The sequence below is a fragment of the Phyllobates terribilis genome, unplaced genomic scaffold, assembly GCF_046119375.1.
Source record: "Phyllobates terribilis strain yellow unplaced genomic scaffold, ASM4611937v1 Scaffold_17__1_contigs__length_24005725, whole genome shotgun sequence".
NCBI classification, from domain to species: Eukaryota; Metazoa; Chordata; class Amphibia; order Anura; family Dendrobatidae; genus Phyllobates; species Phyllobates terribilis.
In genome coordinates, this window is record NW_027362777.1 from 12104867 (window position 1) to 12132199 (window position 27333).

The window sequence follows — 27333 nt, forward strand, 5'->3', positions numbered from 1 at the left end:
TTAGGCCCCCTCCAGACCTCTGGGGGAGGGGGGACCGCCTAAAAAATACTCGAGTTTCCCATTGACTTATATTGGGCTCGTTGCTCGGGTCGAGTGCCCGAGCATTATGATTTGCTCGATCCGAGCAATGAGCACCCAAGCATTTTAATGCTCACCCATCAATAGGCTCTATCCCAACCCCCCTTCTTTTTTAATCCTCTGGTTCATTCACTCTTCTCCGTGGCACGCCAACATCACAACACTCACACCGATTTTGATACTTTGATTCTGTGACTTCTAGTCCGACCTACTTACTGATATTTTTACATCATGCTATATTTATTTTTGGATGAAACTTATCACCACAAACGTGCATTTTATTATTATTTTCTCAATTTCATTCATCTTATAAACAATATGTAATTATATATTTTGAAATCTTTTATCATTTCTTCTTAAATTATTTACAATGTTAAACTGTCCAAGATGAACTTTCACATATCATGTGTTCTTTTTTGGCTACACATTTTTTCAAATTCACCAGTGTATATACTGTATATGGCTGCGTTCTGTCACTTGGCATATGTTTATTTGTCATGAGTCGTTAGTATGCTTCTTCAAAATGCTTAGACAAAAAAAAAGCATATTATTCTAGTGTGGAACTGGATTTACTGTTATCTACTAGCAGCACAGATTTTCAACTTTTCTTTCCTTTCCACATACTATCGGTTTGTGCCAGTTCCTGGACCATCTGGGTCAAATTTTCCAAGTGATCACAGAGTGTACGAACTGGATCCATTGGTGGGAAAAAAAGTATCGGCCAGACGTAATGTCACTCATGGACAGGCAGTGAGGCAGGGTAGTCAAACATTCTGAGGTCAAATACCAAGAAAGCACATAGAAAACTAAAGTGAAAAGACAAAGGTGAAGTCAAGTCATGATCTGAGGTCAGAATACCAGGAAGATAGCGGATCAGAGCAAATAGGCTAGACAAAGAAATTGTCAGAACTACGTCCAAGGTCAGACAGCAAAGGATAAACAATCATAGCATTGAAATACAAGACAAACCACTGAGCATATGGTAAGTCTGGCAGAGGTCTGAGAAAGAGAGCTCAGCTAAGTAATTGGGTAATCACCTGGAACAGTGAACACCTGAAGGAAGCTCAGCACCTCTCAAACTCAGATTGGACAGCTGAGCTGTCCATCAAAGCACCGACAGCTGAGCACACCCCGCACCAGAATGAACGACTGAGGTATCAGTCACAGCGTCCAAGACACTCTGAGCGGAGGAATCGTGACACTCTGATGTTTATTAAGCTGATGTTTATTAAGAGTTGATTATAGTGTAAAACATTTTCCACATTAAGTACATGAAAAAGGCTTCTCTCCTGCGTGACTGCTCTGGTGACTAAGAAGAGAGGATCTCTTCACAAAACATTTTCCACATTCTGAACAGGAAAAAGGCTTCTCCCCTGTGTGAGTTCTCTTGTGCTTAACCAAATCTGATTTCTGGCTAAAACATTTCCCACATTCTGAACATGAATACGGCTTCTCCCCAGTGTGAGTTCTTTGGTGTATCATAAGATTCCATTTATGGTTAAAATATTTCCCACATTCTGAACAGGAAAAAGGCTTCTCCCCTGTGTGGTTTCTCTGGTGCGTAACCAAATCTGATTTCTGGTTAAAACATTTTGCACATTCTGAACATGAAAAAGGCTTCTCCCCTGTGTGAGTTCTCTGGTGCTTAACCAAATCTGATTTCTGGTTAAAACATTTCCCACATTCTGAACAGGAAAAAGGCTTCTCCCCTGTGTGACTTCTTTGGTGTATCATAAGATTCCATTTATAGTTAAAATATTTCCCACATTCTGAACAGGAAAAAGGCTTTGTCTCTGTGTGGGTTCTCTGGTGCTTAACCAAATCTGATTTCTGGTTAAAACATTTCCCACATTCTGAACAAGAAAAAGGCTTCTCCCCTGTGTGCGTTCTCTGGTGAATAGCAAGATCTGATTTCTGTTTAAAACGTTTCCCACATTCTGAACAGGAAAAAGGCTTCTCCCCTGTGTGGGTTCTCTGGTGACTAACAAAAACTGATTTCCGGTTAAAACATTTCCCACATTCTGAACAAGAAAAAGGCTTCTCCCCTGTGTGCGTTCTCTGGTGAATAGCAAGATCGGATTTCTGTTTAAAACGTTTCCCACATTCTGAACAGGAAAAAGGCTTCTCCCCTGTGTGGGTTCTCTGGTGGCTATCAAGATGCGCTTTCCGGTTAAAACATTTCCCACATTCTGAACAGGAAAAAGGCTTCTCCCCTGTGTGGGTTCTCTGGTGGCTATCAAGATGCGCTTTCCGGTTAAAACATTTCCCACATTCTGAACATGAAAATGGCTTCTCCACTGTGTGAGTTCTCTGGTGACTAACAAGATCTGATTTCTGGTTAAGACTTTTCCTACACTTGGAAAAAGAAAATCTATTCTCTTCTGTGTGGATTTTTTGATGTTTAAGAAAAGATTTTTCAAGGGGAAAACTATTTCCATATTCTGAATGTGATAATGGCTTCTTTGCTTTAGAAGCAGTTCGCTTTTTAATGCTTATTTTGTGACTTTGATTTTCCTTAGTAGTCGGTAATGAATCAGAAGACAGGACCTGTTTCAAAGGATCAGATGACAGATCTTTGCTGTGAAGGGATGATGGTATATCTGGAGTAATGGCATTCATTTCAATTGTATCCTGTGGGATCTCAAGATCATCTGATTTAAAAATTGAAGATGTCAGCTGTCCCTCTGATTTCCTGGTACAGTCATCTGCTAAGAATAAAACCAATTATTACTTTTGAATAAAATATCCTTGAGTTTTATATTTTTGAGCATTTCTACTTAAACTGTCTGTAAAAATTGCAAGCTACAGTATGTAAAAAACTGAACTATTCACCAAGACAATGACAGGTCACAGTCTAATAAAACCTCATAGGATGAACCAGTAGACCGTGGTGTCCAACTGTTTGTTCATTCTGCCTCCCAAATATGGAATAAAAAGTCACCAAACAATGTTATGTAGGTGAAAATAATACCAATAAAAACTTCTACTCATCTCACAAAAAAACAAGCCCCCACTCAGGTCCATCATCTGTCAGTGGAAAAACAGAGGTTTCCACATTATTAGTGTCTCAAAGGCTCTTGAAAAGCAACATGGCTTCCATAAACCAATACAGTAATATCCACCCTCCCAAAGTCAAATCTCCCTCTCACTTCTGAGCCTTGCAGTGTGCCCAAACCACATTTAGCATCCATGTATTTGGCATTACTACAACCCCTGGCAAAAATTATGGAATCACCGGGCTCGGAGGATGTTCATTCAGTTGTTTAATGTTGTTGAAAAAAAGCAGATCACAGACATGGCACAAAACTAAAGTCATTTCAAATGGCAACTTTAGAGCTTTAAGATACATTAAAAGAAATCAAGATTAAAAATGTGGTACTCAGTAAGGGTCATTTTTTTCAGACCAAGCAGAGGGAAAAAATTATGGAATCACTCAATTCTGAGGAAAAAATTATGGAATCACGCTGTCAATTTCCATTTCCATAACTAACACCTGCATCAAATTAGATCTGCTCGTTAGTTTGCATCTAAAAAGGAGTGATCACACCTTGGAGAGCTGTTGCACCAAGTGGACTGACATGAATCATGGCTCCAACACGAGAGATGTCAATTAAAATAAAGGAGAGGATTATCAAACTCTTAAAAGAAGTTAAATCATCACGCAATGTTGCAAAAGATGTTGGTTGCTCACAGTCAGCTGTGTCTAAAATCTGGACGAAATACAAACATGGGAAGGTTGTTAAGGCAAACATACTGGTAGACCAAGGAAGACATCAAAGCGTCAAGACCAGAAACTTAAAGCAATATTTCTCCAAAACAGGAAATGCACAACAAAACAAATGAGGAACGAATGGGAGGAAACTGGAGTCAATGTCTGTGACCGAACTGTAAGAAACTGCCTAAAGGAAATGGGATTTACATACAGAAAAGCTAAACATAAGCCATCATTAACACCTAAAAAGAAAAAAACAAGGTTACAATGGGGTAAGGAAAAGCAATCGTGGACTGTAGATGACTGGATGACAGTCATATTCAGTGATGAATCACGAATCTGCATTGGGCAAGGTGATTGTAGCACCCCCTTACCGCCGCGGTCCCGGTCCGGCGTCCTCCTGCTCCCCTGCTGCTGCTGGTGCGCGCAGCTTCCTGGGCACTGAGCTTAGGGCGCGCACGCTCCATCCCTCTTAAAGGGGCCTCGCGCGCAGTCCTAAAGAGTCCCCGGCCAATGGCAGGAGGACTTCCCCTATATAAGGCACCTCCTCCAAAATGGAGGTGCCTGTGCAAGGTTGTTGTTTGTCATTGATGATATGGGGCTGCATGTCAGGTAAAGGCACTGGGGAGATGGCTGTCATTACAGCTTCAATAAATGCCCAAGTTTACATTGATATTTTGGACAGTTTTCTTATCTCATCAATTGAAAGGATGTTTGGGGATGATGACATCATTTTGCAAGATGATAATGCATCCTGCCATAGAGCAAAAACTGTGAAAACATTCCTTGAAAGAAGACACATAAGGTCAATGTCATGGCCTGCAAATAGTCCGGATCTCAATCCAATTGAAAATCTTTGGTGGAAGTTGAAGAAAATAGTCCATGACAAGGCTCCAACCTGCAAAGCTGATCTGGCAACAGCAATCAGAGAAAGTTGGAGCCAGATTGATGAAGAGTACTGTTTGTTACTCATTAAGTCCATGCCTCAGAGACTGCAAGCTGTTATTAAAGCCAGAGGTGGTGCAATAAAATACTAGTGATGTATTGGAGTGCTTTTTTGTGTGTTTGTTTTTCATGATTCCAGATTTTTTTCCTCAGAATTGAGTGATTCCATATTTTTTTCCCTCTGCTTGGTCTGAAAAAAATTACCCTTACTGAGTACCACATTTTTAATCTTGATTTCTTTTAATGTATCTTAAAGCTCTAAAGTTGCCATTTGAAATGACTTTAGTTTTGTGCCATGTCTGTGATCTGCTTTTTTTCAAAAAACATTAAACAACTGAATGAACATCCTCCGAGCACGGTGATTCCATAATTTTTGCCAGGGGTTGTATAGTGAGGAGATCCCACTTAATTTATGCTGTGTGTCTCCTGGAGCACAATCTGGGCACTATGTGTTGGGCAATAAAATGGCAAATGTGCAATTTTCACTCTCCAACATCCACTGTATGCTAATTTATAGTAAGAGAATGTGGAGTCAAAGTAGTCACTGCTCCTATAGATTAATTCACTGAGGGTTACAATTTCCAAAATGGAGTCGCTTTATGGGGATTTCTACTGCTCTGGTTTTCTGCCATTTTGTCATATTAGGGCTTCTGTAAATGGTGGGTCCCATCTCCTTTGGGATCTGCTCCTGCAACGTCTGCTTCTCTCACCAGGAGCCGCCTTATTCATTCAGCAGGCGGCGCTGGTAATGGAGGAGATGTCGGAACCAGAAGCTGTGGGCGGTACAGACTCTGGTCAGGGTGCCTGGGACCTGTAGTACCATCCAGTCTGGCAGTATGGGTTGTGTGCTGTCCATCTGAAGTAGTCTGCTCTCTGATTCAGCCAACTGGAAAGCACCGCACCCTACTAAAGCTGGAAGCATATTGCCGGAAGCTGCCAGATACAGCCTTGTTCTCCTCTGGTTCAGTCCTCTGTGCTCAGCTCCCGGCTTGTGGATTTGTTTCCTGTTGTGATCTCGGACAGTTTACTGACTACTCTTGTGTCTTCTGATTTTGTATTTTCTCTGCTCTTCTGGTTCTGACCCGGCTACCTGATTATTCTTCTTCCCATCTAACACCACAGAACAGCCTGTAAAGTTAGACCTTGGGCATTTGGAAGAGACAATGGAGACCTTCTTTTAAAGACTACCAGGGAGTTGCAGACTCACATAAGTGAGGCAGGATAATCCCACAAAACAAATAGACAGAATAAAAAAAAATATGCTACATCTGCAATAAGAACTTATGTATGAGAGCATCAAGACTAAATGGGAGTTGCACTCATTTATGGTGGACCATTGGAGCTACTATGAGTCCTGACCAGAAGAGTAGAGAAAGTATTAGTGCCCCCATTTCAGGAGAGATTACTGCACAATCTGAATTCCTTAGGATTGAAAACATAATGGAATTTATGACGTGGAGTGAATCCATGAAACCAGGGCTGGAGCCAACACATCTCCTGCAGGCGTGAATAAATGTATATTACAGCCATCAGCCACGCACAGCTTAGAGATATATCATGGTACAGGTGTAATTTTTTTTTGTATAGTTTATCACAATCCTGTTTGAAGTTAGTTGGTTTTAAAAATATTTAAAATTCAGGATAAAGGGAAACTCTGCTGTTATTGTACAGAAATTCACACTTGGCCCTCACTGCACATTTAATGTTGTTAATCATAAAAGTGACGTTTGGCCAGAAAGACTGGACCTGGTCTTGTAGGGACCATATGAGGACATTCAGCAACACAGAAGGGAGAGAAGGTAGATTCATCCAATAAGATATCACGGATCTAGGAAGCCAACAGCATTATCACCCTTCGCTTTCTCTCAGAGGCCCATTATAATTTTTCTTCAAGTGATTTTCTCACTTGGCAGCACATTCTACGTACGCTGTCATTTGGCTTTGCATTTTACAGATCTGGGAAGGTAACGGTCAGGGTCATCTAATCCCAGGGAGTAGGTGGATCCTCCAGGTTGTAAGTTCTCTAGAAAAGGGCTTTCCCAATTCACAAAGTAATTTGAACATTTTCGGATGGAGGAGAATGTTGTGGTCTAGCGGTAAAATGGTGATCACACGACTGATACAGTCGGACTACATCACCGATAAAGCAGCCACAGCCGGTGACAGAGAAGAATCTGTCACTTCTCAGTACTTAGTGGCTATTACTACTCACCTCGGTAGTCATATGTAGGAATCTCTTCTTTACACCGCTCATCACCCCTCACATATGTCTCTGTAGTATTAATATGGGGCAGATCTTCACCCTGAAACAAATATTGTAAAAGTCACAGACAGATGGAGAAGTCCCATCTATGATCAGCTCTAATCCATCTCCACAGTTCTCACACAAGACCTTCACAGTCATTTATACATTATAGGGGAGATCTCATGACACCTTCTCTCCATCTACCTGATGATCCTGAGGAACATTGGGATCTTCTTGTTTACAGTCCAGTGGAAGAAGAGGACGGGGACATCTCTCTGGTGTTGTTCTCTTACTGGATAGATCTGGGGGAAACACATACAGGGACTGAATTCATTCTTTACATACAGATAATTATAGGCCATGTGTGTTTAGTCCTGTCTATTACCTGGTGATGTGAGGGGCTGGGGAACCTCCATCATGACGTCCTTGTACAGATCTTTGTGTTCTTCTAAATACTCCCACTCCTCCATGGAGAAATAGACGGCGACATCCTGACATCTTATAGGAACCTGACACATACAATGATACAGTCATCCCCCTGATCCTTTCATACTGCATAATGTCCCAGCATTCCTAGCAGCATCACCTCTCCAGTCAGCAGCTCAATCATCTTGTAGGCGAGTTCTATGATCTTCTGGTCATTGATGTCCTCATGTATGAAGAGGTGAGATGGAGGCCCTGTGATTGGGCTCAGGGGTCTCTCCCATCCCTCAGACATAGGGTCCTGACAGCACTTCACTACTGTGTAATCCTGGTTATGGAGAGAGACATTAATAAATCTCATTACAGACATTTCCAGAGTCCTCACCTCTCCAGTTCTGTCCATCTGTTATTCCCATAGATAAGAATGATGTAATGTGACGTCATCAGAATCTCTCACCTCTCCAGTAAGACGGAAGAGGATCTCTAGGGTGAGGTGTAATATCCTCTCCGCTATCTCGTCTCTATCCATAACCATCTTTGATGGGTCCATAAGGAAAATTCTCTTAAATAGAAGATCTTCACTGAGAGGATCTGATATTGTAGAGACCTGAATGAGAAGATGATGAGCCTATGTAACATCATAAAAATCCTGTGTAATAATACAATTACTGGGAATAATAAGGGAAACATAGGAGGAGATTTATTATTTTACAGTATTTAGTTTTCTGCTTTACATCTAGTAATAAAACCTATATATTTTAGGCCACAGACAACAAGCAGTTTCTTCCTTGGAGTCTGCAGCTGAATACGTTTTTCAAAGACTCATCTTCCATAAAGCTAATTCTCGTCTCATTTACCGACACTGCAATCGGCATTAGCAATACTGCAGGAGATATTAATTACACGTAACATGAGAAATAACTACTTCATGATGAGGACGACATCTTCATCTTCTACTACGGCTCTAGAAACATATTTAGCCAGATTTCTCACTGACTACATCTCCAACGGCCGTCTATATGAATGTTTCCCGTCTTCCCCGGTCTCTAATCTTCTATCACATTAGATCTCATGTCTGATTCACACACAGAAGTTTGTGGCTTTGATACACGGTAAGGTTTTTAACCCCTTTACAACCCAAGGTGGTTTGCACGTAAATAACCTTGCCAATTTTTACAATTCTGACCACTGTCACTTTATGAGGTAATTACTCTGGAACGCTTCAACGGATCCCCCAGATTCAGAGATTGTTTTTTCGTGACATATTATACTTCATGATTGTGGTAAAATTTCTTCGATATCACTTGCGTTTATTTGTGAAAAAAATGGAAATTTGGCGAAAATTTTGAAAATTTTGCAATTTTCAAAATTTGAATTTCCATGCCCTTAAATCAGAGAGATATGTCACACAAAATAGTTAATAAATAACATTTCCCACATGTCTACTTTACATCAGCACAATTTTGGAACCAACATTTTTTTTATTGGGGAGCTATAAGGGTTAAAAGTTGACCAGCGATTTCTCATTTTTCCAACAAAATTTACAAAACCATTTTTTTTAGGGACCACATCATATTTAAAGTCACTTTGAGGGGTCTTTATGACAGAAAATACCCAAAAGTGACACCATTCTAAAAAAATTGCACCCCTCAAGGTGCTCAAAACCACATTCAAGAACTTTATTAACTCTTCAGGTGCTTCACAGGAATTTTTGGAATGTGGAAGAAAAAAATTAACATTTAACTTTTTTCACAAAAATGTTACTTTAGACCCAATTTTTTTTTTTTCGCAGGGTTAACAGGAAAAAGTGGACCCCAAAATTTGTTGTGCAATTTCTCCTGAGTAAGTAGATACCCCATATGTGCGGGAAAACCACTGTTTGGGCGCATAGCAGGGCTCGGAAGGGAAGGAGCGCCATTTGACTTTTTGAATATAAAATTTGCTTGAATAATTAGCGGACGCCATGTTGCATTTGTGGAGCCCCTGATGTGCCTAAACAGTAGAAACCCCCCACAAGTGACACCATTTTGGAAACTAGACCCCTCAGGGAACTTATCTAGATGTGTGGTGAGCACCTTGAACCCCCAGGTGCTTCACAGAAGTTTATAACATTGAGCCGTAAAAATAAAATTTTCACATTTTTCCCACAAAAATGTTTTTCAGCCCCCACTTTTGCATTTTCATAAGGGTAACAGGAGAAATTGCACCATGCAGTTTGTTGTGCAATTTCTCCTGAGTAAGCAGATACCCCATATGTGGGGGAAAACCACTGTTTTGGCGCACGGCAGGGTTCGGAAGGGAAGGAGCGCCATTTGACTTTTTGAATGTAAAATTTGCTTGAATAATTAGCGGACGCCATGTTGCATTTGGGGAGCCCCTGATGTGCCTAAACAGTGGAAACCCCCCACAAGTGACACCATTTTGGAAACTAGACCCCTTAGGGAACTTATCTAGATGTGTGGTGAGCACCTTGAACCCCCACGTCCCTTACAGAAGTTTATAACATGGAGCCGTGAAAATAAAAAATCTAACTTTTTCCACAAAAATGATGTTTTAGCCCCAAATTTTTTATTTTCACAAGGGTTAGAGGAGAAAATGGACCCCAAAAACTTTTGTGCAATTTCTCCTGAGTACGCAAATACTCCATATGTGGGGAAAATACAGTGTTTGGGCGCACGGCAGAGTTCAGAAGGGAAGGAGCACTGTGTGACTTTTTGAACGCAAAATCGTCTGGAATCGAGAGCGGACGCCATGTCGCGTTTGGAGAGCCCCTGATGTGCCTAAATAGTTGAAACCCCCCACAAGTGACCCCATTTTGGAAACTACACCCCTCAAGGATTTTATCAAGGGGTATAGTGAACATTTTGAACACAGAGGTACGACACAGAATTTGATGACATTAGGTCACCATATTGAATAAGTTGTCATTAGTCTTGAGCGCAAGTGCTCGCTACTTGAGTTTGCATCGGGTATTCAGGTATACACCATGTATCACGGGTGCTCAAGCGAAATTCTCGAGTCCCCACCCGCATGTTTCACGGTTATTAGACACCCCAAAAAAAACATGCGGGGATCGCTCGTGAATGGCAGGCAATCCCCGCGAGGTTTTTTTTGGCCACGAAGCATATGGGGCGGAGACTCGAGCACCCGCGATACTCAATGCATACCCGAGCACCCGATGCAAACTCAAGTAGCGAGCACTTGCGTTCAACACTAGTTGCCAGATCGTCATCGGTTTTTTCTTTACTTTTGAAAAAAACAACAACCCTAACCCCAACCCTAACATTAGCACAACCCTAACCCCAACCCCAGCCCCAGCCCTAGAGTTTATTTTTTACGCCGTTCCTAGTGCGGTATAAGTGATTAGACGACCTTATTCTTCGGGTCGGTGCGACTACAGAGAAACCAGAATGATATCGGGTTTTTATGATTGACAGCTGTCACACACTAAAAGACACATATTTTGTAAAATCTAGTTTTTGCATCGCCATATTTTAAGAGCTATAATTTTTCCATATTTTGGCCGACAGAGTCATGTGACGGCTTCTTTTTTGCGGGATGAGTTGACGTTTTTATTGGTGCCATTTTCAGGCACATGACATTTTTTGATCGCTTTCTATTTCAGCTTTTGGGAGGCAGAATAAACAAAAAACAACAATTTAGGAATTGTTGTTTTTTTAAAAAAATTTTTTATTCTACTCCGCGCGTGGTAAAATTGATAAGGTAGCTTTATTCTTTGGGTCAGTACGTTTACAGCGGTACCACATTTATATCGTTTTTCTATGTTTTGGCGCTTTTACACAATAAAAGCTATTTTATAGAAAAAAAAATTTTTTTGCATCGCTTTATTCTGAGAGCTATAACTTTTTGATTTTTAGGATGATGGAGCTGTATGGCGGCTTGTTTTTTGCGGGACAAGATGACGTTTTCAGCTGTACCATTTTTGTTTATATTCGTCTTTTTGATCGCATGTTATTCCATTTTTTGTTTGGCGGTATGATGATAAAGCATTGCTTTTTGCTTCGTTTTTTTTAGGGGTTAACTAATGGGACAGTTTTATAGGTCAGGTCGTTACGGACGCGGCGATACCAAATATGTGTACTTTTATTGTTTGGTGTTTTTTTTCATAATAATATTTATTGATGGGTACATTATATTTTTATTTTTGGTGGATTATTTTTTAATTTTTTTTTTATATTTTTACAATTTTTTTTTTTATTTTTTTTTTCACTTTCTGAGAGTTTTTTTTACTTTGTCCCACTCTGGGACTTTCACTTTTTTTATTCTGATCGCCTGCATAGCATAGGGATGGAGCACCATCCCTGTGCCATGCAGGCAGTCAGTGCTGCACAGTGAGAAGATTGTTTGGTCATTCACTGCGCATGACCAAAAAATCTTCCTGCTGTCTGGTGACCCGGATGTTGTCATGACGACATCGGGTCGTCATGGCAACACCCGGGAAGCCGCGGCAGACAGCGCTGGAGGCCGGAAGAGGAGGTGAGTATTGCGATCACCTCCCCTTAGCCACTGCAATGCTGCGATCGACTTCGATCGCAGCATTGCGGGGGTTAATGTGCCGGGAGCGGTGTGGGACCGCTCCCTGCACATAGTACCGGGTGTCAGCTGTGACAATCAGCTGACACCCGGCGGCGATCGCGCCCGCACCGCCTGTGTGCGCGCGATCGCGATGACGTACTAATACGGGTCAGGCTCTTAAGTCCCAGGGCACAGACGCGTATTAGTACATCATGGGCTTTAAAGGAGTTAATATTATACAGAGTAGGACTATCCCGAATGGGTTCATCTTGCCATGGTGGGATAGCTTTCATGCTATTTTTGATCAAAAACAGTGTTGCTAAGAATCCTATTTTATTTAACCCCTTTCTGACCCAGGGCATATTAGTACGTATCTGTGCCCTGGGCCTTATGGGCCTGATACGCATTAATACGCCCTGGCGTTTTCGCCCGCGCACAAGCGGTGCGGGCGAGATCGCCGCCGGGTGTCACAGCTGACACCCGGTGTTATGTGCAAGGAGCGGTCCGGCACCGCTCCCGACACATTAGCCCCCGAAATGCTGCGATCGAAATCGATTGCAGCATTCCGGTGGCAAGAGGAGGTAAGCGCGATACTTACTTTCTCTGCCGGCATCCAAATCCGGTCCCGGATGTTGCCATGGTGACCCGACGTCATCATGACAACATCTGGGTCACCAGGAGGCAGGAAGTTGTTTTGGTCATGTGCAGTGCACGACCAAAGTAACTTTCTCCCTGTGCAGCGCTGACAGGCTGCATGGCATAGGGAGCTGCTGCTCTCTATGCCATGCAGGCGATCAGGCTGCAAAAAGTGAAAGTGCCATAGTGGAACAATGTGAACAAGTAATAAAAATGTCAGAAAGTCAAAAAAAAAATTGCAAAAATATTTTTTTAAAAAATTAAAAAAAATAATTAAAAAATATATATATTGTACCCATAAATAAATAATCTTATGAAAAAAAATAATAAACCAATAAAAGTACACATATTTGGTATCAAAACGTCCGGAACAACCTGACCTATAAAACTGTCCCACTACTTAACCGCTTTAGTGAACACGGTAAAAAAAAAAAGAAACATAAAATGATGTTTTATCATCACACCGCCAAACAAAAAATGGAATAAAATGCGATCAAAAAGACGAATGTAAATAAAAATGGTACCGCTGAAAACGTCATCTTGTCCCGCAAAAAACAAGCCGCAATACAGCTCCAACAACAGAGAAATAAAAAAGTTATAGTTCTCAGAATAAAGCGATGCAAAAACAATTCTTTTCTCTATAAAATAGTTTTTATTGTGTAAAAGAGCCAAAATCTAAAAAAAAAAAAAAAAATGCGGTACCGCTGTAAACGTACTGACCCAAAGAATAAAGCTGCCTTATCAATTTTACCACACGCAGAAAGGCATATAAAAACCCAAAAAAACAATTCCTGAATTGTTGGCTTTTGTTTATCCTGCCTCCCAAAAATCGGAATAGAAAGCGATCAAAAAATGTCATTTGCCCGAAAATGATACCGATAAAAACAAACCATCACATGACTCTGTCGGCCGAAATCTGGAAAAATTATAGCTCTCCAAAATATAGCGATGCAAAAACTAGTCTTTGCAAAAAAATGTGTCTTTTAGTGTGCGACAGCTGTCAATCATAAAAACCCGATAAGATTCTGGTATCACTGTAATTGCACCGACCCGAAGAATGAAGTCATCTAATCACTTATACCACACGAGGAACGGCGTAAAAAATAAACTTTAGGGTTAGGGTTGTGCTAGGGTTAGGGTTAGGCTAGGGTTAGGTTTGGGATTTTTTCAGAAGTAAAGAAAAAGAAAATGACGATATGGCGACTAGTGAGTGCAAGTGCTCGCTACTTGAGTTTGCATCGGGTGCTTGGGTATGCACAGAGTATGGCAGGTGCTCGAGTGACATGCTCGAGTCTCCTCCTCAAATGTTTTGCAGCTGTTATACAGCCAAAAAAACCTTGTGGGGATTGCCTGCCAAGCACGAGCGATCCCCGCATGTTTTATTTTTTGGGTGTCTAATAAAAAAACATGCGGGGCAGGGACTCAAGCATGTCACTTGAGCACCCGCGATACTTGGTGCATACCCTAGTACCTGAAGAAAACTCAAGTAGCGAGCACTTGCACTCAAGACTAATGACAACTTATTCAATATGATGACCTAATGTTATCAAATTCTGTGTCGTACCTCTGGGTTCAAAATGTTCACTATACCCCTTGATAAAATCCTGGAGGGGTGTAGCTTCCAAAATGGAGTCACTGGGGGGAGGGGGAGGTGGTTTCCACTATTTAGGCACATCAGGGACTCCCCAAACGCAACCTGTTACCCTTGTGAAAATGCAAAATTGGGGGCTGAAAAACATTTTTGCTGAAAAAATGTGAAAATTTTATTTCTACGGTTCAATGTTATAAACTTCTGTGAAGCACCTGGGGGTTCAGGGTGCTCACCACACATCTAGATAAGTACCCTAAGGGGTCTAGCTTCCAAAATGGTGTCACTTGTGGGGGGTTTCCACTGTTTAGGCACATCAGAGGCACATGCGCTAATTATTCAAGCAAATTTTACATTCAAAAAGTCAAATGGTGCTCCTTCCCTTCTGAACCCTGCCGTGCGTCCAAACAGTGGTTTTCCCCCACATATGGGGTATCGGCTTACTCAGGAGAAACTGCACAACAAAATGCATGGTGCAATTTCTCCTGTTACCCTTATGAAAATGCAAAATTGGAGGCTGAAAAACATTTTTGTTGGAAAAATGTGAAAATTTTATTTTTACGGCTCAATGTTATAAACTTCTGTGAAGCACCTGGGGGTTCAAGGTGCACACCACGCATCTAGATAAGTTCCCTAAGGGGTCTAGTTTCCAAAATGGTGTCACTTGTGGGGGGTTTCCACTGTTTAGGCACATCAGGGGCTCCCCAAACGAAACATGGTGTCCGCTAATTATTCAAGCAAATTTTACAAAGAGTCAAATGGCGCTCCTTCCCTTCCAAACCCTGCTGTGCGCCCAAACAGTGTTTTTTCCTCAGATATGGGGTATCTGCGTGTTCAGGGGAAATTGCACAAAAAACTTTGGGGTCCATTTTTTCCAGTTACCCCTGCGAAAATAAAAAAAATTTGGGTCTAAAGTAACATTTTTGTGAAAAAATTTAAATGTTCATTTTTTTCTTCCACATTCCAAAAATTCCTGTGAAGCACCTGAAGGGTTAATAAACTTCTTGAATGTGGTTTTGAGCACCTTGAGGAGTGCAGTTTTTAGAATGGTGTCACTTTTGGGTATTTTCTGTCATAAAGGCCCCTCAAAGTCACGTCAAATGTGATGTGGTCTCTAAAAAAATGGTTTTGTAAATTTTGTTGTTAAAATGAGAAATCGCTGGTCAACTTTTAACCCTTATAGCTCCCTACTAAAAAAAAAATTTTTGTTCCAAAATTGTGCAGATGTAAAGTAGACATGTTGGAAATGTTATTTATTAACTATTTTGCGTGACATCTCTTTGATTTAAGGGCATAAAAATTACATTGCAAAATTTTCAAAATTGTCGCCAAATTTCCGATTTTTTCACAAATAAACGCAAGTGATATCGAAGAAATTTTACCACAATCATGAAGTACAATATGTAAAAAAAAAACAATCTCAGAATCAGGGGGATCCGTTGAAGCGTTCCAGAGTAATTACCTCATAAAGTGACAGTGGTCAGAATTGTAAAAATTGTCCGGGTCATTAACGTGCAAACCACCCTCGGGGGTAAAGGGGTTTAAAGCACTTTTGCTTTTTATTTATTTATTTACAGCAGGGTTTATGATCATTTTTCTTCTTATAGTTTTTTTCTGATTTATGGCCATAGTAAACATGCATTTATGTGCTGCATGGATACCAACTTAAACCAAGCTCAAATTCTGTGTTTTTTCATGGGCACCATAGTGGCCCTATAGGCTGCTGCTATGGATGATACACCCCTAACTATCCAACTATCATATGGTAAAAATCTCATAGGTCCTGTATTTGTTAGTATCTGCATGAAGAATGGGGCTAAGTGAGTATTTATTAAAGGGAATCCACTTCACCGACTACCCCACGGCCAGCAAGCATCAGAATCTTCACTGAATAAAAAGCCATTTCACAGCAAACAGACCTCTAATATGAGGCATGCAGGTATGTATAGATTCACATTTCTATCACCTGTATGCCAATATTAGAGGTCAGATAAGTCCCAGGGGGTGACAGATTCCCTTTCATCAGCCGTGGGGTGATCATAAAACCAGATATGTATCAAGGTATTCTAAGGTGGCTAATGGTAGCGTAGTTGATGGGAGGCATGTGTCACAGAGATGGCTGGTCTCTGTGATGTAACCCGGAGTGTTTCTCTAGGGCAGATAAGCACTAAGAGGATCGGTTGGTGCACCTGGGAGCCGGGTTACGGGTAGCTAGGAGAGAATGGGCGGGTCCAGCTACCCACATACCTCACCTCTGGGTGTGGTTAACAGCCTATAAAATGGAGGCTGTTGTTTGGCACATGGTCTGTGTGTTTGGAGGGAGAAGGCCTCCTGTGTATGTTTGTCTTCAGACCAAGCCAGGACACTGGATGCTACCCCAGCTTGTGTGCCACACAGGCCTGGCTGAGCAGAGACCTGCTAAAGACATTTACTTTGTTTGCCTGATCTAAAAGCTATTTGCTTTTTTGTTTGGCTTCTGGGTTTATGAATCAATAAACCCACAAGAACTTTTAAAGGAACATGCCTCTTGTTTTCCTCCCGTCGCACCCAAGTGAGTAAAACCTATACAATTGGTGTTAGACGTGCGAGCAGTGATCCCAGCAGAGACGTGTGACTGCTACAGGATGGACTGCATGCCCTGGGTGAAGTCTGTCGCAAGCCAGCAAGCATCGCCAACAGGCTGTTACAGCAGATCCAGCAGCACCTGCAGGAACAATGGCAGCAGATGCAGCTTCTCGCAACCGCCATCCAGGGAAGGATGAGTGCTCCAACCCCAGGCCCGACTGATGACTCCCATGTCCAGAAGGCGGTAAGACGGGCTTTGCAGAAAATGACCCCGGGGGTTGACGTTGAGGCCTTCCTGACGGTGTTTGAAAGGGTCGCCGAGAGGGAGGAATTTTCGCAAGAGCAGTGGACAAAGGTACTGGCGCAATACTTGACGGGAGAGCCCCAGAAGTACGTCTAGTAGGCGTACTAAGATTTTGCTTTGCAGGACGCCCTATTTAGCTTTGCATAGTACGTCCTATTTAGCTTTGCATAGTACGCCCAAAAGGTGTACTATGATTTAGCTTTGCAGGATGCCAAAGAGTATGGCAAGCTAAAAACTGAGATTCTCGCGTGCTTGGGGGTGACAATGACTATCAGGGAACAGCGGGTTCGTATCACCGGAACAAACCACCTCGCTACCAAATATTTGACCTTATCCACAAACAAACTCAAGCTACATGAGCCCGGTTTTAAGGAAGATATGAGTACAATTATTTGTTAAAATTAAATCATTTTTATTTCAATAATTAAAAGAATTCTTTTGTAAAAAACAGGTACCTTCAAAATTCACAAAATGAAATCTCCATTAGAGGCTTATATTATTACAGTAAACTACCTCCTCTGATGTATCAAGAAATTATATTCCGTCTTTATTGCACCCTTTACCTAATAATAAGGTGCTGAAAAAGTTGAACCCCTTTATTCAAAAAAATCCAGAGACAAAGAGCAAAAAGGTATTTTCCTCTCTGTATTGAAAGATGTATAAATATAAATATACTTGTGAGTATATAAATAAGTGAATTTTTGTTATGTTTTACATTATATCTTTGAGACAAAGTAATGACTGAAAGATAGGGAAATAAAGCCAGCACCAATTGATTTAATACCCTAAACAGGGAACTGTGCATATAGGGACAGATTCATTCAGGATTCACAGTTAACAGACACAAGGTCCTAAGGAGAGTACTTACATATTTCAGTATCCAGCCTATGGAGATGAGATTGCGGTCTACCCCGACGTCGCCGTTTCGCCTTGGGCTTCTTCAATGGGGGGCGTTAGTTTGTGTGCACGGTGTACCGTTTATGTATTCCTCCCACCAGCTGTATGTAATTAATCTGATAGACCAGAGTGATTATGGCGCATGCGTTAGTTACGTAGGTGCCCCGTAAACAAAAAGGACTTCCGGAGTCACTGCGGCTGACACGCATGCGGTGGAACGCATGAAGTGTCTCTTGCGCAGGACCGGAAGTCCGACGGGCCCGTTCACGTGCGCATGCGCACTCTCTGTTGGGAATCTCCATATAGTAGTAGCGGAGCTTGGAAGGGGCGTGTCAATGTAACGGAGATTGTAAATACATTTAGGCATATAGATACTCGCCTTCATTACATTCTTTTGCGTTTTCTATATAATAATTAGTTGAACCCCAATCATCCATTAGGGAATGCTTCTGATACTTGATAAGTATAAACTTCTTGATTTAAGAGATATCTAATGGGTATATGTTTTATATAGTAAAATTGATGTAAGAGTGCAAGGAATGTGTTGGAAATATGTGAAAATTTAATGTGAAAAGATTCATGAAAAAAATATAAAATATCATAGTAAGCAAATATGGTGTGAAAATGCGTATAATGGGGCACACTAATTTTGATATATATTGTGTGTCTCATATTTTAAAGGAGTGAATAAATAGCTTAAGATAATAACTAATACACTACAATTGTGTATAGTACGTGAAACATAATAATTTCCAAGGTGCACAATATAAAATTAGAAAGAAAACTATTCTTTTCCCAAAAATGCACCACAATAATAAATTGTCCAAACCCACAAAAAAAAAACCACATACAGTATGATTACATCAATAATTGTCACTATATATTATTAATTTGATATATTAATATAAGGCCACAGGAAGTCCATAATTATCATTCTTCTTATCTCATTTTGTTTCTTTCTTTTTAGGGTCCTCAATTAACGCGGTCCACATCTGGCAGTCACTACCTCTCAGGATCTCCCTCCAATAGATGCAGCCCCCCAAACTCCACCAACCATCCTGATGTCCAACAAATACCAGCGGGTAGGAACTAGGCATAATAAAACCATAATTAAAATCACTAATAAAACGGAATTAAAAACATGCGCCACAGGATATAGAGAGAAAAAAATTGTCTATCACCAAAGGTGTATACTTTTTATACCAGGCCTCATGTGCCCCAGCATACGCAAACCTGTTTTTGGGATGAAGTCGATGACATCCACCTCGTACAGGGGTGGATGAGGTTCATCGATGATATCTGGTTCATCTGGGAGGGACCAATAAAGCGATTGGAGAGGTTCATGGATCAATTGAATAAGAACGACCTCAACATTAAGCTTACTTACCAGTATGGGAAAGAGGTTAACTTTTTGGATTTGCACATTACTGCCACTTCTAGTGGCTACATCATGACTGATATGTATGGGAAAACGACTGCCACAAATACATTACTACAGTGGTCCCCAACCTTTTTTGCACCAGGGACCGGCTTGAAGCAAGATAATTTTTCCATGGTCCAGCAAGGAGGGGGTGGGCGGGGCTTTGGTCATATGGGGGCGGGGTAATGGAGGGATTTGGAGTTTAGTGCATACTTATCATATAGTGTAGACCAGGTCCCCGCCAGGAGCTATGCCAGGAGCCCCACATAATGTGTTGTGCCAGGAGCCGCATCACTGAGGCCCCATCACGCCTGCAGCAGGACAGGGCAGCTGTCCTGACAGCTGCTGTTCAGCTGCATTTACTTCATCTCAGGGGCGGACACAGACTGTAGTGGGCCCCTGTGCAAGAAATTTTTGGGGGCCCCCCCCGCCCTTCATAAGGCAACAAAGTTATGTAAACATAACCCCCCCCATGTGCATCTCTCACCCCCCCATGTGCAGCTCACCCCCCGTGCATCTCTCATCCCCCTCCGTGCATCTCTCATCCCCCTCCGTGCATCTCTCATCCCCCTCCGTGCATCTCTCACCCCCCCGTGCATCTCTCATCCCCCCCCCATGCATCTCTCATCCCCCCCCGTGCATCTCTCATCCCCCCCGTGCATCTCTCATCCCCCCCGTGCATCTCTCATCTCTCCCCTCCCCCCATGTGCATCTCTCATATCTCCCCTCCCCCCCATGTGCATCTCTCATCTCTCCCCTGCCCCCCCATGTGCATCTCTCATCTCTCCCCTGCCCCCCATGTGCATCTCTCATCTCTCCCCTGCCCCCCATGTGCATCTCTCATCTCTCCCCTCCCCCCCATGTGCATCTCTCACCTCTCCCCTGCCCCCCATGTGCATCTCTCATATCTCCCCTCCCCCCCATGTGCATCTCTCCCCTGCCCCCCATGTGAATCTCTCATCTCTCCCCTGCCCCCCATGTGCATCTCTCATCTCTCCCCTCCCCCCCATGTGCATCTCTCATCTCTCCCCTCCCCCCCATGTGCATCTCTCATCTCTCCCCTCCCCCCATGTGCATCTCTCATCTCTCCCCTCCCCCCATGTGCATCTCTCATCTCTCCCCTCCCCCCATGTGCATCTCTCATCTCTCCCATCTCTCCCCTCCCCCCATGTGCATCTCTCATCTCTCCCCTCCCCCCATGTGCATCTCTCATCTCTCCCCTCCCCCCATGTGCATCTCTCATCTCTCCCCTCCCCCCATGTGCATCTCTCATCTCTCCCCTCCCCCCATGTGCATCTCTCATCTCTCCCATCTCTCCCCTCCCCCCATGTGCATCTCTCATCTCTCCCCTCCCCCATGTGCATCTCTCATCTCTCCCCTCCCCCCATGTGCATCTCTCATCTCTCCCCTCCCCCATGTGCATCTCTCATCTCTCCCCTCCCCCATGTGCATCTCTCATCTCTCCCCTCCCCCATGTGCATCTCTCATCTCTCCTCTCCCCCCCATGTGCATCTCTCATCTCTCCTCTCCCCCCCATGTGGATCTCTCATCTCTCCACTCCCCCATGTGCATCTCTCATCTCTCCCCTCCCCCCATGTGCATCTCCCATTCCCCCCACTCCTAGTTAATTGTATTTAAAAAAAAAAAAAAAACTTGTTATACTTACCCCCATGCGATCCCTGCAGAATCCTGGCGCTCGTCCAAATCGCTGACACCAGGTTCTCCTGCCTTCCGGTCATGTGACGGCGCCGTCACATGACCGGAAGTCAGAGGAATTATGAGATGTCCTGGACCCGGCGCTTTGCATGGGGCCGGGGGCCCCATGAGGAAAGAGACGCACAAGAGGGGGCTCCTACCGGCCGGGCCCCATACTGGAGTCAGGGCAGTCATGCCCTGATGGCGGCCCTGCTGGAGGCTGGAGGGGCCCCCTCTCCCTCGGGGTCCCCGTTCAATGAACCGGCTGCACGGGCGGTAGTTCCGCCCCTGCTTCATCCTGCTTCAGGACCTGTGGTGACATCACAGTTATGTACCTTGATGTCATCACAGGTCCTCTACAGGTCTACCCTGCGGGAGTCTAGAACAGCGGGCAGCATCCACCCCACACAGTGTGCTCTGAGCCACCGCAGACCAGAGCACACTGTCAATGTTTAGTGATTGTCTGTGGCGGTGCCACGGACCGGCTGAAAAACCCCAACGGCCCGGTCCTGGTCCGCGGACCGGCGGTTAGGGACCTCTGCATTACTACATGGCACCTCTTCCCACCTCCCCTCTACAATTAGAGGAATCCCTACGGGGCAATTTCTGAGATTGAAAAAGATATATACCAGTAATGAATCATTCCATCAACAGGCTCAAGATCTCACGAGACGTTTCAAGGACCGGGGTTACAGTAATAGAAACATAAAAACCGGATTTAAGAGAGCAATGCATACCAGCAGGGAACAGCTGCTGTATGGCAAAAAAGAAAAAAATGAAGACAATCAATGTTTCATAAGATTTATATCCAATTACAACGATCAATGGCCAGAACTTACTGAAATTATCAAAAAACATTGGGGTGTGTTGTTAGCAGATTCAACACTACCAAAAAATTCTACCTCAAAATCCCTCAATGGTTGCCAGACGATCCAAAAATTTGAAGGACTCCCTAGTACATAGTCATTATGAGAAAAGACCATATCCACAAGTAATTGATAAATCCAAATTTGGTTTCTTTACATGTGGTAAATGTAAGGCTTGCAAAAATCTGATCAAAGGAAAAAATTTCAGTAATTATAACAGCAAAGTATTTGAAATTAGAAAAACTCTCTCTTGTAATTCAAAAGGCGTAATATATTACGCCCAATGCCCGTGTACCAAAATTTACATAGGCTTGACAGCCCGGGAACTTAGGGTGAGAACAAGAGAGCATGTATTGGATATAGAAAAATCGGTTACAGTAGATGAAGTGGCTAGCCTGAGAACTCTACCTAGGCACTTTAAACTCCATCACAATAGTGACCCTAGGGGGTTGAAAATAAAAGGGATCGATCAAATCGATATGGGCATCAGGGGTGGAGATTTGAGTAAAGCACTAGCGCAACTAGAAAGTAAGTGGATATTTAGACTTGGTACATTGTCCCCTCAAGGATTGAATGAACATTTTGGATTTGGTGCCTTTTTATAAAATCTGGGTGCTAGTCCTTTTTGGGGGGGGGGTGTATCCATACCCTTGAAGCCTCTTATCTTTCGTTGAGCTGTACTATCTTCCTCCTGTCAAACAATATTTTCTAATTCACTGGAATACCTGTCCTGGTATAAAAAGTATACACCTTTGGTGATAGCCAATTTTTTTCTCTCTATATCCTGTGGCGCATGTTTTTAATTCCGTTTTATTAGTGATTTTAATTATGGTTTTATTATGCCTAGTTCCTACCCGCTGGTATTTGTTGGACATCAGGATGGTTGGTGGAGTTTGGAGGGCTGCATCTATTGGAGGGAGATCCTGAGAGGTAGTGACTGCCAGATGTGGACCGCGTTAATTGAGGACCCTAAAAAGAAAGAAACAAAATAAGATAAGAAGAATGATAATTATGGACTTCCTGTGGCCTTATATTAATATATCAAATTAATAATATATAGTGACAATTATTGATGTAATCATACTGTATGTGTTTTTTTTTGTGGGTTTGGACAATTTATTATTGTGGTGCATTTTTGGGAAAAGAATAGTTTTCTTTCTAATTTTATATTGTGCACCTTGGAAATTATTATGTTTCACGTACTATACACAATTGTAGTGTATTAGTTATTATCTTAAGCTATTTATTCACTCCTTTAAAATATGAGACACACAATATATATCAAAATTAGTATGTGCCCCATTATACGCATTTTCACACCATATTTGCTTACTATGATATTTTATATTTTTTTCATGAATCTTTTCACATTAAATTTTCACATATTTCCAACACATTCCTTGCACTCTTACATCAATTTTACTATATAAAACATATACCCATTAGATATCTCTTAAATCAAGAAGTTTATACTTATCAAGTATCAGAAGCATTCCCTAATGGATGATTGGGGTTCAACTAATTATTATATAGAAAACGCAAAAGAATGTAATGAAGGCGAGTATCTATATGCCTAAATGTATTTACGATCTCCGTTACATTGACACGCCCCTTCCAAGCTCCGCTACTACTATATGGAGATTCCCAACAGAGAGTGCGCATGCGCACGTGAACGGGCCTGTCGGACTTCCGGTCCTGCGCAAGAGACACTTCATGCGTTCCACCGCATGCGTGTCAGCCGCAGTGACTCCGGAAGTCCTTTTTGTTTACGGGGCACCTACGTAACTAACGCATGCGCCATAATCACTCTGGTCTATCAGATTAATTACATACAGCTGGTTGGAGGAATACATAAACGGTACACCGTGCACACAAACTAACGCCCCCCCATTGAAGAAGCCCAAGGCGAAACGGCGGCGTCGGGGTAGACCGCAATCTCATCTCCACAGGCTGGATACTGAAATATGTAAGTACTCTCCTTAGGACCTTGTGTCTGTTAACTGTGAATCCTGAATGAATCTGTCCCTATATGCACAGTTCCCTGTTTAGGGTATTAAATCAATTGTTGCTGGCTTTATTTCCCTATCTTTCAGTCATTACTTTGTCTCAAAGATATAATGTAAAACATAACAAAAATTCACTTATTTATATACTCACAAGTATATTTATATTTATACATCTTTCAATACAGAGAGGAAAATACCTTTTTGCACTTTGTCTCTGGATTTTTTTGAATAAAGGGGTTCAACTTTTTCAGCACCTTATTATTAGGGAAAGGGTGCAATAAAGACGGAATATAATTTCTTGATACATCAGAGGAGGTAGCTTACTGTAATAATATAAGCCTCTAATGGAGATTTGATTTTGTGAATTTTGAAGGTACCTGTTTTTTTACAAAAAAATTCTCTTAATTATTGAAATAAAAATTAATTAATTTTAACAAATAATTGTACTCATATCTTCCTTTAAAACCGGGCTCATGTAGCTTGAGTTTGTTTGTGGATATTGTATGAATTGGAAGTTGTAAACCATTGACCTCTTTTGATAGATACAAATATTTGACCTGTTGCACCTGGTCCAGAAGTGGCTTCAAGTGGAGTCCTCAATGCCTGCGCAGATGGTAGAGTGGATGGTGATGGACCGTTTTGTGCACTCCCTGCCGAGGCCCATACAGCCTTGGGTTGCCCAGGGTGATCCCCGGAATGCGGATGAAATGGTCGGACTGGTCGAGAGATACCAGGGGGTTGAAAGTTCCTTGGGAAGGCTGCCCACTCCATACTGGGGGTCCCAACAGGGGGAGGAGGCCCAAAAGGTGGTGGGACTTCCAAGGTCCAAAGGGACGAGGGAGGTGGTGCCCAAGGTCCATACAGGTGATGTTGTTTGCTGGAGGTGCCACGGCACAGGCCATATAGCCGCCTGTTGTCCCCTGACCCTTGAGCCGATGGACTGCAGTATAGGACACCGATATTCATATTATGCTTATCCGGCCTGCAGTGTGAACTGTCCACCCAGTGAGGGGCCACAAGCATGTCCCGTGAAGATGAACGGACGGGAGGTAATGGCACTACTAGACTCGGGGAGGGAAAAAAGTCGGCGTTCGGTACATTCATGGTGATGCTAAGGGAAACCCATGGCCAGAGTGGACATTGAAACGGCCCACGGTACTGAGTCTCACGAGGTCGGCATCATTCTGGACTTGTTGCACCCTATTATTATAGGCTGGGACTTTTGTTTGTTTTGGGATCTGTGGGGGAAGGGTTCTGGGTTCGCTGGCTCAGATAAGAAAACAGTTAACCCTAATGAGGTATCACCACACCCAGAGTCAGACAGGTTTCCCTTTTGTGTCCTTGTGAGGGATGAGGAGGTAGTGCCCCCTGTGTCTGCCATTCCAGAGTTAGGGGTGACCAGCGAGAATTTTGGGTCTGCCTAACTCTGAAGGAAGCCTTTAATAATGTCACTGTTATAAATGGGGTTGCACAGGAGCCGAGGCTAACACAAGGTTTCCCCATTTTATGATGAGTGGTGAGTTGTTGTACCGGGTCAAGAAAGTGAGGGAGCAGCGTGTGGAGCAGTTAATAGTGTCGGGCCCGTTTAGACGGAAGGTGTTGGACATGGCCCATTCACATGTCTTGGGGGGACATCTGGGAGTGGAAAAAAATGCAGGAACGGATCTTGCAAAGGTTCTATTGGCCTGGATGTCACCAGGAAATATTTAAAGTATTGCAGGTCTTGCCCTACATGCCAGTTAACCGCCCCCACCTCTCACTTTCGAAGACCCCTCGTGCCATTGCCCATTATTGAAGTGCCGTTTGAAAGAATTGCTATGGACTTGGTCGGTCCCCTGGTTGAATCTGCTCGTGGGCATCAATATATATTGATTATCCTGGACTATGCCACACGCTATCCTGAAGCGATTCCACTGAGAAACTCCTAAGCAAAGAGTATAGCCCGTGAGTTGGTCCACGTTTTTTCACGAACAGGCTTACCAAAGGGAGATACTCACCGACCAGGGAACTCCCTCTATGAGTAAGGTGATGAGGGAGTTATGCAAAGCCCTTCAAGTCTCCCAACTGAGGACTTCAGTATACCATCCTCAGACAGCTGGCCTAGTCAAAAGGTTTAACAAGAATCTGAAGAGTATGCTGAGGAAGGCCATAGAGAGGGATGGTAGAGACTGGGACTGTCTCCTACCGTATCTGTTGTTCACTAACCGAGAGGTTTCACAGGCCTCTATGGGGTTCTTGCCATTCGAACTCCTGTATGGCCGACATTCGCGGGGTCTCCTGGATGTCACAAAGGAAACCTGGGAAGCTGAGGTCACGCCCCACATGAGCGTCATTGAGCACGTTGCTCTGATGCAGGAGAGGATTGCGAAGGTGATGCCCATTGTAAAAGAACATCTCCTGCAGGCACAAGAAGCTCATGCCAGAGTCTACAACCAGTTAGTCAGAGTGAGGCAATTCAATCCGGGAGGCTGAGTCCTTGTGCTAATTCCTACAGTGGAAAGTAAGTTCTTGGCCAAGTGGCAAGGCTGTATGAGGTGGTGGAAAAAGTGGGTGAAGTGAACTACAAGGTTCATCAAACGGGACGACGTAATGCGTACCAGATATATCAAGTCAACCTCATCAAGCCGTGGCAAGACAGAGAGGCTGTGGAAGCTCCTTGCTTGCTGGGCAAGCCAGAAGGTGACGTTGGAAGAGTCGCAATAGCGGAAACGCTAACGAAGGCCCAGAAACAGCAGTGTGGGGGGTTGATGCAGAAGAACCGGGATCTGTTCTCGGAATTGCCGGGATGCACAAGTGTCATAGAACACGAGTTTCTGACGGAGCCTCATGTGCGGGTTTAAGCCCTATCAGATACCTGAGGCCCGACGAGAGTTGATCTACAAAGAGGTAGCTTGTATGCTGAAGCTCAGTGTCATTGAAGAGCCCGATCGTCTTGGTCCCAAATCCTGATGGTGAGTGGAGATTCTGAAACGACTATCGGAGGTCTCCAAATTTGACGCATATCCCATGCCACGCGTCGATCAGCTGATCGAGAGGCTTGGGCCAGCAAGGCACATAACCACCTTGGATCTGACAAAGGGATATTGGCAGATGGAAAGGGAAAATAAAAAAAACAGCTCACCTCCATGAACCAGCTGGGTGTCTCCGTGATCAGAGCTGCTGCTTGCCCTCAGTAGACAGGTAATAGAAAAGAATTTGATCCAGCTCCACAGTCTCCAATGGTAAAAACAAATGTCTTTTATTTAGAATTTTTTTTAAAAAATATCCAGATGGCGATAATGTAACTCCAGCTGGTAGAAGAACAATATTAGAAGGGAAACACAGGGGCACCAAGGAGGGGTGCGCTACCAGACCAATATTGGCAGATCCCCAAGGCACAGGTAGCCAAAGAGAAGACTGTGTTTTCTAAGCTTGACG

At 43.1% G+C, this 27333-nt stretch overlaps 1 protein-coding gene across 1 annotated transcript in view; it reads right to left on the minus strand.

Moving 5' to 3' along the window:
- Positions 1-1165: 1165 nt before the first annotated feature.
- Positions 1166-27333, minus strand: part of LOC141176225 (uncharacterized) — a 40881-nt gene continuing 14713 nt past the window's right edge. The window contains exons 2-7 of the mRNA XM_073660210.1: positions 7861-8010; positions 7567-7731; positions 7366-7489; positions 7185-7282; positions 6948-7038; positions 1166-2783 (exon numbers count right to left, since the gene is read on the minus strand). Coding sequence (XP_073516311.1) covers positions 1342-2783; positions 6948-7038; positions 7185-7282; positions 7366-7489; positions 7567-7731; positions 7861-7953 — 2013 coding nt within the window. The 5' untranslated portion in view covers positions 7954-8010 and the 3' untranslated portion in view covers positions 1166-1341. The remainder of the gene's footprint in view (positions 2784-6947; positions 7039-7184; positions 7283-7365; positions 7490-7566; positions 7732-7860; positions 8011-27333) is intronic.